Consider the following 13,957-nt stretch of genomic DNA (forward strand, 5'->3'; position numbering starts at 1 on the left):
ATGTGACTTGCTCCTTGAGAGCTTTCTCCATGTAGGAAGCTCCAACACCCAGTAAACAGAGGAAACATTTAAAATATCTGAAATGAGAGGAAGGATTTTTCCATCCAGTTATATAAAGCAACCATTAACACAGCTCAGAACAGTTGATGTTACCAACAACGTAACGCAGGGCTCTTTTGGAAGAATACAAAAAAAGCAGGTTTATAAACATCACATCAGGGACAGTTTTTTATCTTATAATTTATTTTCCTCGCAGTGCCTTTCAGATGGGGCAGGGTCCATCTGCCTCAGAGTGGATTTTACTGTCCCAGTCACACACCCCACTTGGTGGGACAGTGCTGAGCACTCTGAGTGGCCACGGCAGAGCCTTCACCATTGCCAGCACAGCCCAAGCCTGCTCTCGGCGTTCGCCACCCAGAGCTGGGCCCACGATAAACAAACCCAGCGTGCTGAGGGCCCAGCCACCATTCCTGAGGCTCAAAGGTACTGTTTGTAAAAGGCGCAGTATTATGTAAACCAGCACCGGGTACACCACACGGCTTATCGGCAGCCTGGAGGGATCTTTGGTCCTCACGGCCACTGAGCTCCATGGCACTGAGGAGCAACCGTGTCCTGCAGCTAGAGCCGCTCCCCAGGCTGCATCCCCCACACCACGGGCGGTAACTGTGGCGGCAGGAAGCAGCGGTATACTGAAAATATAACTGAGGAGAAGGCTGAGGCTGCCCCACCCCTCACAATCCCCTGTGCCCTCAGGCCCCGCTCTGTCATGGCCGCGGCACCGCTGGCACCTCCGCTGCCCATAGCCCCACCCCCAGGCCGCCGCCGCCGCCAATCACCGTCCTCCGCCTGACTGACAGGTGCGCGAGCCATTGGGCCCGCAGTGTCCTACCCCCCGCTCTCCTCCAGCCAATGGAACCCGCGCGTCAGTGATGGAGCGCCCGCCCCCAGCTCGCATTCTGACTAATCCACGCGAGGGCCTGGGCGGAAGCGGCGCGGCGGTGGCCAATGGGAGGGCGAGGGCGGCCGGTAAAGGGCAGCGGGCGGCGGGCCCGGGGCAGACGGGTGGGAGCGGTGGCAGGAGCTCGCGGGGCCCTCGTGCCCGGCCGGGGCTGCAGGTGAGGAGGGGGCGCTCGGCAGCGCCTTCCCGCAGGGTCCTGGGAACGGCTGAACCTCCTTCCCGTTCCTCTCGGCACGGCCTGGAGGGCTGCCCCGCGGCCGGGTCGGTCCCTGCCCACTGTGTGCACGCCTGGCCTCGCGTGTTTGTTGCCCGGGGGGCGATGGGGATGCTCCTCGGTGGAGCTGTGGCGGTCAGGGCCCGGGCCCCTCGCGGTTCTCCCCGACGCTGAGAGCTCTGGGGGTGGCGGTGCGGTGACAGCTTCCTCCGTGGCTGCCTGGGGTGCGGGGCTGTGCGGGGCAGGAGCTGCGCTGGGAGCAGCGCATCCCGGGGCTCGTAGGGAGGGGAGGGATGCGATCGGAGCTGGGCGCGGAGCGGAGAATGGTCCTGCGTGAATGAGAGCCTGGGGATCGTGCCCCTGTCAGGCTATTCTGCTCCCGATAAACAATGCTCTTCCCTGGGGCTCCCGCTCCAAGGTCCTGACCCTGCTACCGGCATCTTGCATCAGCTTCAGAATTCGTTTTGTTGCCTGCTGTTTGTTACTCTGTATGATGGGACTCTGCCCCATCCCGCACCTTCAGGTATAACTTGTGCGTCTCCTGCAGCACAGGAAGTGTCGATGTGTCTATCACAATTGATGAGTTACAGCTGCTGAGATGTCTCACCTGATGCTAACTTGATTGCAGGGTTATGTCAGGAGCAGCTTTATCAACGCAGTTGTGGCTGGAGGGATCGCATTCTGTACTTTCAGTCTCATGTAGGTTCCCTCAGAGAATTCCTAGCAGCTTCCTCTTATTGTTGATGAACAATTGTCACTGGTCTGGCAAGTATAAAGGTTCCTGTCAGCCTCTTAGATTGCTTTTTGGCTTTCACAGCACTGGTGTGTCCTTCTGTAACAAATGTTCCTGGCTTGTTAGTCAGCTAACTGGTACAATGTGTTCATCTTCCATGCCTCATTTATCAATTATTATCATGCTCAGCCATGTTCATGATATTGCTTAGGATGACATGTTCTAGTCCCTGCTGATGTGGTATCCATAGAGCATTCAGTTGTTTGTATTTGTGATATCTTGCTTTTAGGCTTTCTTTGATAATGTGTATTTCCTGTGCAGGGAGTTTTGTCTTGGGTTGCTGTCTTATCTTTCGTGAGTCACTGTCTCTCTAAGGTGCTTGCTTAGGTCTCATATCACAAGAGAAGTTTCAATAGCTTCTCTTGCCTCTTCTTAGATCAGAGGACATCCAGCCATTCTTCTTATTCTAGACATTGCTTATTTTGGTCTCAAAGTCAAGAAGGATATGAAATAAGAAATAAAAGCTAATGCTTGAGTTCTTCCACTCTCCTTAGTCTTAAAAATAGTGCTTTTGCATGGGAGGTTCTCTGTGTTACTGAGTGAATTAGCTGCACAAAAGATGAGGCTGACCTAAGATTGTGCCAGACAATTTTTTTTTAGGTGTGGAAGAGATGTGGAGGTTGTGGATAAAACCTTCTATCTTGCAGAATTGTTTCTAAAGAAACTTAAAAATTAACTTGTTCTTCTCTTCCTTTAAAAGATGTATTTCTCTATTCAGAGAGTGAATAGCAGCTTAAACTCTTAGTGTTTCATAAAGCTGCTTTATTAAACCTGCCATGTGAAAACTCAGAGATTAACACATTGAAAGAATAGTATTGGGAAGGAAAGATGGCAAAATAACACTGTTTGACCTTGACACAGGCACATGAAAATGTTTTCTAAGTTCCAGCTATATTCCAGATGGGATTTGGTGTAGGATAGGAAATGGTTGCTTTAGAGCAGTGAAATGCCTGGGTGCTACTGGATTTACAGTGTCTTGTTACCTTTCTTCTTCCATATCCCTTGCCTCTTCATCCAGACTTTCACACTGCCCGCTCTGGCAGTACCAGAACTTGGATTAAGCTAACCAAGAACAGGATTTTTCTGGTAGGAGTGCAAGTGCTGGGTTCTTGGCTGCTTGTAATTCCTACTGAAAGGTGCAAAGACCAGCCTAAAACTGGTCACTTGGACTTTTCAGCAAAAGCCTAAGCAATCATGGTTTGTTAGTACTTTGGAGTCTTCATCTGCAGTTCTGAATTTCTCTGGAAGAGTGTTTCATGATGTGTTACAGCTCTGAATTGCTGTTCTTAATGTGCTGTAGATTAATTGATCTTCTGTGCAAGTATTTACCCTTCTTCTGCCTATATATCTTGCAAAGTTTAAGCTCACACGCAGTTAAACATCTGATCAAACTCAGCTGATTGATTGAATTTCAGTTGATTTAATTTCAGTGTACAAGGGCACACTGCCCTTCTTGTGGAGAAGCAAAGTCCCCCTTGCCCAGCATACAGGGGTGGCAGTGATGGTGCCCTGTGGGGCAGCTGTCTTAGCCTTTTCTGGCTCTAGCAAGGCTTCTACATCCAAGGGCTTCTCTTTCCTCCAGCTCCCTCAGCTGACTTAATAATGAAGATTGTCTCTGACTGCCAGCCTTACTCTGCCAGTATCAGGCAGGAGTAATTGAAAATGCTTTGCAAAGCAGTTCAGTACAAACCAGGTGCTTGAGACGTCATCGAGTTCTTAGAGGTAATGGCAGTGGAAGGCAGTGCCAGGCTTGGCAGAGAACAGATTTTTATCTGTATCTCTAGACTGACCAACCAGTACAGTTGCCTATTACTCTGTCTGCTGTTGAGTAATGTTTTCATTTCTTCTTATCATGGGTTCAGTCTGACTAAAACAAATTACATTGACAACTTCCTCTGCTCATAGGGGTTGAGCTCCTGGAAACACCAAACTTTTCTGAAATGTCTCATGTCTTATTTGCAGGTAACTGAGCTACAGCCCTATTCAGGGCATCAAGTACTCAAAAAGTATAGTACAGACTCCTCATAGGAAGAGCCTGACTGCTGCTGAGAGTAGCTTGTCCTGCTTCTAAACTTACCTCAAAGCATCCTCAAAGATGCTTTTGTATAGAGCTGCAGGTGGTTCCAAAAAGCTTGTGCAGAGGGGATTCAAGCCTGGCTCTCTTATCTGGAACACCCAGTTCTGTGAAGTGTTGGTTGAGCATATGTGAATATGAAGGGTTGTACTAAGTGAAATAAGCACATGCACAGTCATTTACAGTGAACCTCCTTGTAAGAGGTAAGGACAAAATGTCCTAAAACATGAGCCTGTAATACCCCTAGCCTGTCACTCTGGTTCAGCAGGAGAGAGGGCCATGTAGCTCTTTGCATGTTGAATTGCTGGTGACTGCTGTTGTGCTCTAAAACCTCTCTTTTAGTTGCAGTCTGGGAGAACCTGAGTATTCAGCAGTGGTGGTAGCTGTGTGTTGGTCAGCCCCTGTCTCTTTACGTATAGTTCTTCTGTCCTGAAACGTTTTTGCTTCAATTTCAATGTTTCTTGTGTGAATTACGTTACTCCTCTAGTGCAAGCCTTCTATCTGTCATGGGCAGGCTGGGAGAGAATGACTCTGCAAATCTTCTGCTCCCCTGTGGAGAGGAGCTGCTCTTCAGGGGAACAAAGTAAGCAAGACGTTTAAAGACCTCAGTGAAACAGCACCTCAGCTTTTCATCCTGTTCAATTTTTTGTTTTCAGGTTGCTTGAACTGGACTGTTCTCAAGTAAAGTTCTCTTACCTGTGTTGTGATTTGTTATAGGTGGGCTCTCCCTGCTGTGTGTGGAGCACGTTCCCCACTTACTCAGCCCTCTAGCTGAGCAAACAGCTGTGATGTGTTTGGACTTTGAGCTGTTCCTCCAGTATATTCAGCTGAGCCCTGTGGCAGTGTGGGAATGGAGGGGTTGCAGTCAGAGGATAAATGAGGCTTTAACAATGTGATGCTTCAAAATATAATGAAGGAATAGAGCAGACTTCCTTGAGAAGAGTTGGTCTATAATGCAGTTTTTATTAGCTCACTTAGCTCTCTGTGGCTTGATTCCAGCAGCATTCCCTCAGCTACTGAGCATGTTTTTTTGGGTTCTGTACAGTCTGTTTACTCCATTTCTTCCCTGGAGCTTAATGCTGCTCCCTGGCATAGGTATGTGGTAGGCAAGGGACACCTGCTAATGCTGTAAGACTGTGCAAAGGTGTTTACCAACATTTCTCTCTGTACCTAGAAGTTATCTTGACCTCTTCAAGGACCTGTAGTTACATAAGGTAGTGGTTGGAGAGACAGTCCCAAGTCTCTGCACCTTATCTTAAAGGAAAGGTTCATGTTATTTGAGCAAATGTAATTATTTGACTACTGCAATTAATTGATTTCTGTGAAGTCAGTGTCTGCTCCTGTCTTGGCTTAATCATGTTCATGAGGTGTGTGCAATAAAAGCTAATGCAGAGGTTTTCAATCCATTTGACACAAACAGGAACCAGGATAAGGTGATGTAACAAGGACTCTACATAGCAACCTTAGCTGATGTATAAAAGCTGCCTGTCCTGAAATAGAACTATTTCTGATTAGTTAAGATGATATTGTGGGGAAACAAAGGCAGTTCCTGTAGTAAGGAGGAAGTGAATATCAAGGCTCATTTGACTGCAAATTAACATTCTTGGAGAAGTGAGAGTGCTGAAGAGCCTTTGGCCCTCTTGGCTGTAGATTTATTCTTGGGTACATTTTTTTAGCAACCTGCCTTGGGCTATACACCCAGCCCTCTGAGATGCTTGATTTTTGCTCTGAAGGTGTAGAACTCCTCAAGGGCAAGGTAAAAAGCTCTAGTTCAAGGCACCTGTCTTTCTGACTGTGCTGATGGTTCCTTGTGCTATGAACTTTATCCCTGTAACCTCACAGTACCTCTGAATTTAGTGTGAGCCAAGTTTGTAACTGATGAAAAGGTCAAGTTCCAATGAAGGCACCAGCCAAGAATTTTTTTCAGAGCAGGGTGTAAACAATACTTGTTGGTTTCTGTACTTGCCAACCAGCCAAATCCTGACCTGGGTATGGCCCTGGCCCAGGGAGGGATTTGCACTGAGGACTTCAAAAGGCTGTCCAAATAGTGTTCTTTAAACATCCTTATGATGGGGCATGTCAGTGTGCCCTCTTTATTTTGGAGAAAAAAATCTGTCACGTGTTGGACAACAAACCTGTGGTGGGCTTTGCCAAACTCCTGGGGACTGCACTTCTCTCATGGCCACATCTAACCCTAAACTTAAGGCACTTAAGTGCTCAGCTAATTCTTAATGATACCCTCTGTGCTCTGAGACTTAGCTGGCTCTTTTAAATGGCCAGAAGTACTGAGTGATGCATCAAGATCTCAGCATTTGCTTCTGACGTGTTCTCTGAGCCACACTGAAGGTAATGGGAGGTTCTGCACTGGGTGAGCTTGGGCTGGATAGATGCCAGTCTCAAGATAAGTGGTGTTATGACTTGGTTTTTGTGCATAAGCTGATGAGGCATAGTATTGGTGTGGCTCTAAAATACTTGTGCCTGTGTAATTTTCAGGGAACAAAGCAGTTTAGACTTAACATTTTGCCATGAAAACAAAGGCACTTTTTATAGAGCTGCTGGGTAAAAGGATATGGAACTGTGCAATAAAGCTTGAGGCTTTCCTCATGAGTCCTCTTACACAGGTTCTGTACTTGTGTAGCTTGTCCTCCAGTGCTTGGTCTAGCAGCCTTTCCCATCAGGACACATGCTTCAGAGCCTTCCTCAAGTGTTTTCATCTTCATCTGGATGGTCTCTAAACATCATCCCCTGCATTTAAACTGCTGAAAGCTCAGCAGTGTGACACTTCCATGCACTTCCTGGAGTGACATTTGAGTAATATGCTGGCATGAAACTTGTCTTTGTTTTAAAAACTATGCAGGGCTCTACCTTTTACCCTTTACTTAATGAAGTTCCTTTCCCCATAATGAGCCTGTACCTTCTGGTTTTGCAGTGTATCTTTCAGAAAAGTCATTAGCTTTGGCTGATGTTAAAGATGTTAATTTCCTGGAAACATTCCATAAAGAACTAACTTCATCCTTCCTCCTTAAAAAGGTGGGGAAAAAACCCCACCTTATTTCTGATCCCAGTCTGTCTAGGCACAACTCTTTAAAGTAGGGTGGGTTTGCTTTCCTCTTGTCTGATATACTTGTTTTCATGGTTTTATTCCCAAACAGACACTAAAATATATGAAACTGTCTGAGAAATGTCTGATATGTTAGTTAACAAAGTCTGCCTGCTTAAAACTGTCAGAAATGGCCTATCTGGCTCTTCTGAGTCCTGTGGGTAAGAGTATTGCTCTGCTTGGTAAGCTGTAACTGAATAGGAAAGGGAATTGTTAAAGATTCACTGTTGGCCAGGCATGTTTGCAGTGTTGTGGTGTCCAGCTGAGCTCTGAGAGCATCAGTCAGCCAGAATGCTGAGGGGTGGGGAGGCATCCATGAGGCTTTTGTACCAAGCTGCCCTTCCTGGAAATGGCATCCCTTCAAGATTCTTCAGGCCATGTAATGGAGAATAGCATATCTCGTTAGTGCAGCCCCTTTGCTCTTTGTGTTCCATAAAGCTGCATCCTTGCATTAGCCCCAAGCATTTCTAATGCTTCAGTGAAATAAATGAGTCTGCCAGGCTTTCAATGGCTTGTTAAAAGGAGGGAGGATCCTGTGGGAATGGCTCCCTTTAATATCTTTGCTTTTTTAGTGTTGCCTTTCCAGAATGAAGAGTCAGACTCTGCTTTCGTGGGTGGAGGAGCTGTAAAGCTTGGTAGCTACCAAATCCTGTGCGTGCCCTGTTGAGTCACAGTGACTTCTGTCTCTGGAAGTTTCCTCTCCACAGGAAACCAGAAACTGAAATGTGTACGGGTTTTGGATTTGTTGATAGTTAGGAATTCACTTATTGAACAAGTAAATATTTTGATGATGGATTTCCCAAAAACCCAGTGTTTTTGAAAGGCCACATAAAGAATTTGCTGTAGCTCTGCTGGCTTTTGTTGTACTTGTGTCTGTTTCTGTCTGGAAAGGGTGAGACTTGGGATTTTTTTTCTCATTATACTTAGACAGATGAAGTGCACTCTGCTAACAGTAATGCTGAAATGTTTCCTGTAACATGATTTTCAGCTTCTTGTGATGAAAGGGCAAATGAAAAGACCACAAATCCAGCACTTGCTGTCCAGTGATTGATTTTAAAGTTATCCCTCAGTTAAAATTGGGATTTAACAACATTGCTTGAGAGGTCTGCAGGTCTTTGGGGCTGTCATGCCTGTAAGTGATTTAAAAAAAAAAAAAAAGAAAAGAAAAAAAGAATTCTGCAATAACATGCTTAAGGCCAAGAGCTTCAACTTCCTTGGGTTCCTTAATTTCAAATGCTTTGATGGATGGACAGGCTAGATTGCTTCCAGTGGTGTGCTTTTTGGTAATTGCCTAGCCTGCCAGCAGTGAATCCAATGTTTTGTATATGGAAAAAGCCAAATGTCTGTCCATTTAGATTAATGCTGACCTAGTTAGAGGAGATTCTAGATTAACATTTGTCTGGCTCAACCCTGTGGTTATCTATCTTTTTTGTTTAAACAGACAAATTTATTGGGTCATTGCAAAAAGGGTTTAACAAAACAGAAGCAAGGTGACCTCATCCCAGCTGGTTAAAGAGGGAGATGTTTGTCCTAGGTGATTAGAGGCAAAGCTCAAATCCATTTTAGTAAGCTAAACCCTTAAAATTTTAGAGTTTGACTCTGCCCTGGCTGAGACAGGTGTGTTTAGGTCTTCAGAAATACCAGGCTTTAGAGCAAGTGCCTCAAGTGACACAGCTGAATCCACAGAGCATGGAGTCTTCATGGACTGCATCCACTGCTTAAATAATCACTGCAGAAAGCTGTGCAATTGAAGCAGTGCCAGCTTTGTGTTACATCTACAGGCTGATCTGAGCTTTTGGGTAAAGATTTTGACAAATACATAAACCCCTAGCACATGTTTGTGGCGTAAGTTCTGTGAATGTGTGTTTTAGACTGTCTAAAATGGAAAATGCTAGTTCATAAGTGTCAAACATAATCCTGCCTACCAACAGCTGATTTTTCTGAAAGCATAATGGCAAGCTTGTATGCTGTTTTAAGGGAGTGACAGGCTAACATGAGATATAAAGGTATCAGAAAAGATGTGGTGTGTTTGTCTTCTGGAGATTATATGGGAGAGAACATTCTCAGGAAGATATGGTTTAGTTGGGTTAATTAGACTGAGTCACTAGTACAAAATCCTAATGACTAATTGTGCTCAGTTTTATTTTTAAAAATTCACTAAGGTGATAGTTGTAAACAGCAAGCTCGCTTAAAATCCAGGTGTCAGGATGGTCTCAGATATTAGTGCCTCTTAATTTTCTGAATAAAACAGTGATAGGAAGATGTCAACAGAACTTCTGGGAGTTTGGTATGAGGGACATTTGCTTGGGCACCTGATTGTCCTTGAGTTCAGGAACCTGGTCTGCTCTTCAGCCAGTTGTACCATCCCTGGTGAAGCCATTGCTGTAGTTTGCCTGCTGTCTCCTACAGAACTGATGGTAGTGTTGGTGAAATCTTACCAAGCAGAGATATGAGAACTTCCTGCAGCTAAACATCGTGCTGGAACTCCTCTCATGATGCCCGTGCAATCTTCTGAGCAGAAGAATAGAAGGCTTTTTGTGGCCCATCTTCTCACTTCTGCTGTGCTGCTCAGACCTGGAAAAGCTGAAGAGTTTGTCCAAGATTAAATGTCTCTGCTTCCCTCATTCTGTTTTGCTGTGCAGATGGTTGTGGTGGCAGAAACTTGAAGCTTTCCATCATGCTGTTAGTCAATAGCTGATGTCACACGTGTTTTCTTCCAAGGGGTTTTGATGTAGCTACACTGAGTACAGAAAGTACTTCTGAGGCTCTTTACTCCTGCTATAAAGGAGAGTTAGGCTTTGGTATGGTCTGTCCTGGTAGTGTTTTTCCATTTGGAAGCAGCAGCTGTGGTAGAGAGCAGACAGTTCTGGAGCTTTTCCTGGAAGCCCCGAGTCCCCATCGATTTGTTGTGCCTGTGGGAAGGCAGTTCTAATGGCAAGTATTGCTTACACTTGTATGGGCACAGGCTGAAAGCTTTCTCTTTTATTGGCATCATCAAATTCTTGTAACAAGCCTTCTTGCATGTGCACTGGTGTTAATTAGGTGGCTGTGTCTGAGCCTCCTGTGGCTCCCTCTGCGTTGAAGTGTGATATATTGTAACATCTCAAAAAGCAAGTGTGGGAACAAGCAGAGACTGTTTACAAGGTTCCATCTGTAGGAGTGAGCTGCCTTGCTAAGCCTGAATAAAAGTAGCAGAAACTTCTTTCAGACTGGCTTCACACTTCAGTAACATTGTAGATATTGCAAAGTTGAGAAGAGTATCCTGTTAATCCTAGTGCTTTAAATAGGAAGAGATTTGGTAGGTTTTGTGAGTGCAATGTCTCACTGTCTTGCAGAGATGGAGTCTCTCTGCTCATGAAGTTGCATTTGCACATTACAGATGAGTTAATACACTGTAGGCAAGTGCTCTAGTCTGGAATCTGTCCACTGGCAATGGATTTCAGGTGCAGATGGATCAGAGTTGGTTATGACTGACTACACAAATAGCTTGCCATGTCTGTGATGGGACCTTTGTATAAATTTGTGTTCATCCTTTCCAGCTGAGAAATGCAGCTTGATGAGTAATAATCAATTTGCTTTCCCCCCACAGGGTAGCTCAGGCAGCACGTGGATCGGTGACAAGTCTGCTGAGGACTGGCAATTTTTTCTAGCTTGAAGAAAATTGAAATTGGTAAGACTTGGCTTGTCACTTATCTTACCTGGGTTACCCATGTTACTTAGGAAAGACCCAGGGAAAAACCTGTCCTTTCAACAGTAAATGCAGCCAGCTGTTTAAACTGTATGTTCAAAATAAGCTGGATCACTTTGAGAATTTGATTTCAAGCTGGAAGGATATATTTTTTATACTTCTTTGCTTCTGTTCCTTTACTCAGAAGCCCTTGAAAGACTAGATATTCATCTAGTCCTTCAGCTGCAGAACTGCAGTGAATAAAAAGAAATGCTGATAATGCCAGTACATAAAGTGGCCATCTTAAGTGCAGGCAGGATTTAGTACCAGTGTTCTCATGGAACTGCAAGACTCAGGCTGAGGAGCTGAGGACACAGTAGTCCTTTCAGGTGCTCCTTTTCAAGTCTGGCTTGGACACCTATGAAGGAACACTTGTCCAAAGGTGCCTTTATAGCCTGTCTTTTCACCCAGCTTCTGTTTGACCTGGGTAGTCTTGGCCAAGATCCTGCAGGTGTTGACTGGCTGCTGACACCTGAGACACTGGTGCAGTTCTAGGGCAGCACTGATTAGGAATAAATCTCCTTCACAGCTGATCATCCAGTATTTCTTCTGTTGGTCTGGGTGTTTAGAACAATACTAACTAAATTTTCTTCCAACCTAAAAGTTGGTATGGTAGGATTTCCTGGCAGTGTTGACTGACAAATTTACTTGTATATTTAACATGACAGTTGATATTCATGTCCAACACTGTATTTCTAGAAGCTTTAATGTTGTTTTTTATCTGCAGGCTGAAAATGAGTACAATACTGGAAACCTCTGAGCTGCCAGCAGTGTTTGATGGGGTGAAGCTAGCTGCAGTTGCTGCTGTTCTGTATGTTATTGTTCGCTGCTTGAATTTAAAAAGCCCCACTGCCCCTCCTGAACTCATTTACCAGGACTCTGCTTTGGCTCGCTTTCTACTCAAATCCTGCTCACTTCTGACCAAAGAGTAAGTAGTATATTTTTTTCCATGCTGACCTGTATTATAGGAAGAAGACCTGCACTTATCCATTCCTCCTCATGTGTTTCATGGACTTGGGTTCAAATGAATGTCAGGGTATATACTTACTAAAATAAATCTTTTTAGCATTTCTTTGTCTCAGGTACCTGGATTTGACCAAGCCTTGTTGTGTGAAATCTTCAACAGATGCATAGAAAAAGTGATCACTGTCCATCTTTATAGAAGAAGATACAGAATGTCATCTGTATGCTGATGTTGTACTATAGCAGCACCAACAGCTCACTGTGCAAATGGGGGAGGGATGGATGCACTTAGCGCTTGTTCATGATCTTGTACTGCTTTTTATTAGGGAAGGAGTCTGTTGGGGCTCACAGGAGGAAACATTTTCATGGTGTGTCAGTGCCCTTATAATGAATACAGGGTTGGCTATTAGTTTTAAAGTGCCTGCTCTTATCAGAAGTACTTCAAGTTGATTGAAAACTAATGAAATTTATTACTGGTAGAGCACACCCTAACTAGTTTAATAAAGTAATGACACAAAGGCCAGCTCTAAGCCTGTTGAATGCACTTTCAAATTGACCTTGTGTCAGCTGTGTATTTGAGCAGGCTGATCCCTGATCTTCCATTCCAAGACCTCCAGAATCAGTGCAGCTGCCCTTAGCTTCACCAAGAACATTCTCCAATAATAGCAAGCATTTAGTACAATTTCATGAGGCTTTGGAGGGACAAGGACTTTGATTACAGTATTTCTCTTCTGCAATCACTTTGAAAACTTGCAAGTCCTATTTAGAAGCTCTAAGTACATCAATTATATAGTAAGTGCTGAGTGCAGCTGCATGAACTTTCCTTTTGGATCTCAAAAGTCAAGCTGACTTAAGGATAGTCATTTTAGGGGAGATGAGAGGCTTTTAGCAGTGCTGTGTTCAGTGCCTTGATTACATAAGGTTTAAGATGTTAGGCCATGGGCTCTGTAAACTTTTAGAGGAAACAAAGCATTATCTGTTGAAATTGGAACCCAGAGAGGTTTCTGTGATGTGCTCCAGGTTAGTGATAACATAAATGTGTTTGGATTCTTGATTATGTGTACTGCTTTAACTGCAAAGCAATTCCTTTCCTAAAAAATACCTTGAGGAGGTTTGAGTAACTTGGTACTTCAGGTAGTTGCCATCCCAGTGTTGCATTCCAGTGTGACATGTCCCTAGTCACTGAAGGAGCAAGCATGAAGCTGATTACCAGCCTTGAAGGCGTATTAGTATCATGCTAGTCTTTGGAAATGGATTGTAAGCTAATTTAGAGTCCATTTCCCTGCTATTTCAGCTCTGTTCTCACAGCACAGGCTCCTAGCACTGCTGTATTATTGACTTTCAGTTGGAGAACAAAGCATTCCCAAAAGAGTGAAAATGCAAAACATGTCCAGCAGTATTTAGGCATCTGTTGTGCATTAATTGCAAGAGTGATGAGCTGCTTGCAGGACCCTGGTGTTTTGTTGGTCGTGTGCAGGTTTGATTTGTTTGCTCTCTCTGGATCAGCTGAGCTCAGGCTTGCCAGCTTCTCTGAAAACTGTAGCAGTCATCTCCAATACCTAGTTCTTGGGCAAAATATTGTCTGAAAGACAACCATGACAAAAGGAAGGAAACTCAGCTGAAACAAACCAGAACAAAATGTGTCAATAGGTAGCTGTTCAGTCCTCTTACCTCTATATCTCTGTTAAGGAAGACAGGACTGTTGGGAATATAATTGCTGTTGGGTATTGAAAGGGTTTACAGCAAAGACAGCTCTAAGATGTATATGTGATTATTTATTTTTACTATTCCAGTGATGTTATCACAAACTTTTTTTTCAATATAGAAATTTTTAAAAAATCAAAGAAATCCTGTCTTTAGGCATAAAAGTCACCTGGAGACTACAGGGGAACAAATGTATTTAAATTCTTGCAATTATGCATGAAACTGTTTGTAGGATAATTAGGAAAAAGCTATGTGAAAACAGCTTGTGCAGTACTCCACCAAAAAATCTTGCAAGGCTTTGATTGCTTGCTAATTATTCAGAGTGTTAGGAAAGCTGATTAAGCAGCTCTTTTCAGATTCTACCATGAAAGCAAAATAAGTAGCCCAGCAATCCCTTCTGTTATATTAGTACTGGGTTTGTTGT

General features: G+C 44.3%; 1 protein-coding gene across 2 annotated transcripts in view; it reads left to right on the top strand.

Annotated features, from left to right (window-relative positions):
* The first annotated feature begins 981 nt into the window (after positions 1-981).
* ABHD2 (abhydrolase domain containing 2, acylglycerol lipase) overlaps positions 982-13,957 on the top strand; it is a 36,886-nt gene continuing 23,910 nt past the window's right edge. Inside the window, exons 1-4 of one of the 2 annotated variants that reach the window (XM_071441317.1) lie at positions 1,032-1,115; positions 1,801-1,871; positions 10,729-10,809; positions 11,594-11,794. In XM_071441317.1, the coding sequence (XP_071297418.1) occupies positions 11,601-11,794 (194 nt within the window). In that variant the 5' untranslated portion in view covers positions 1,032-1,115; positions 1,801-1,871; positions 10,729-10,809; positions 11,594-11,600. Of the gene's footprint in view, positions 1,116-1,800; positions 1,872-10,728; positions 10,810-11,593; positions 11,795-13,957 lie in introns of both variants that reach the window. The other variant, XM_071441315.1, reaches the window with a different exon arrangement.

The sequence above is a fragment of the Agelaius tricolor genome, unplaced genomic scaffold (assembly GCF_023055355.1).
Source record: "Agelaius tricolor isolate 1412-34295 unplaced genomic scaffold, bAgeTri1.0.p SCAF_16, whole genome shotgun sequence".
Lineage (NCBI taxonomy): Eukaryota > Metazoa > Chordata > Aves > Passeriformes > Icteridae > Agelaius > Agelaius tricolor.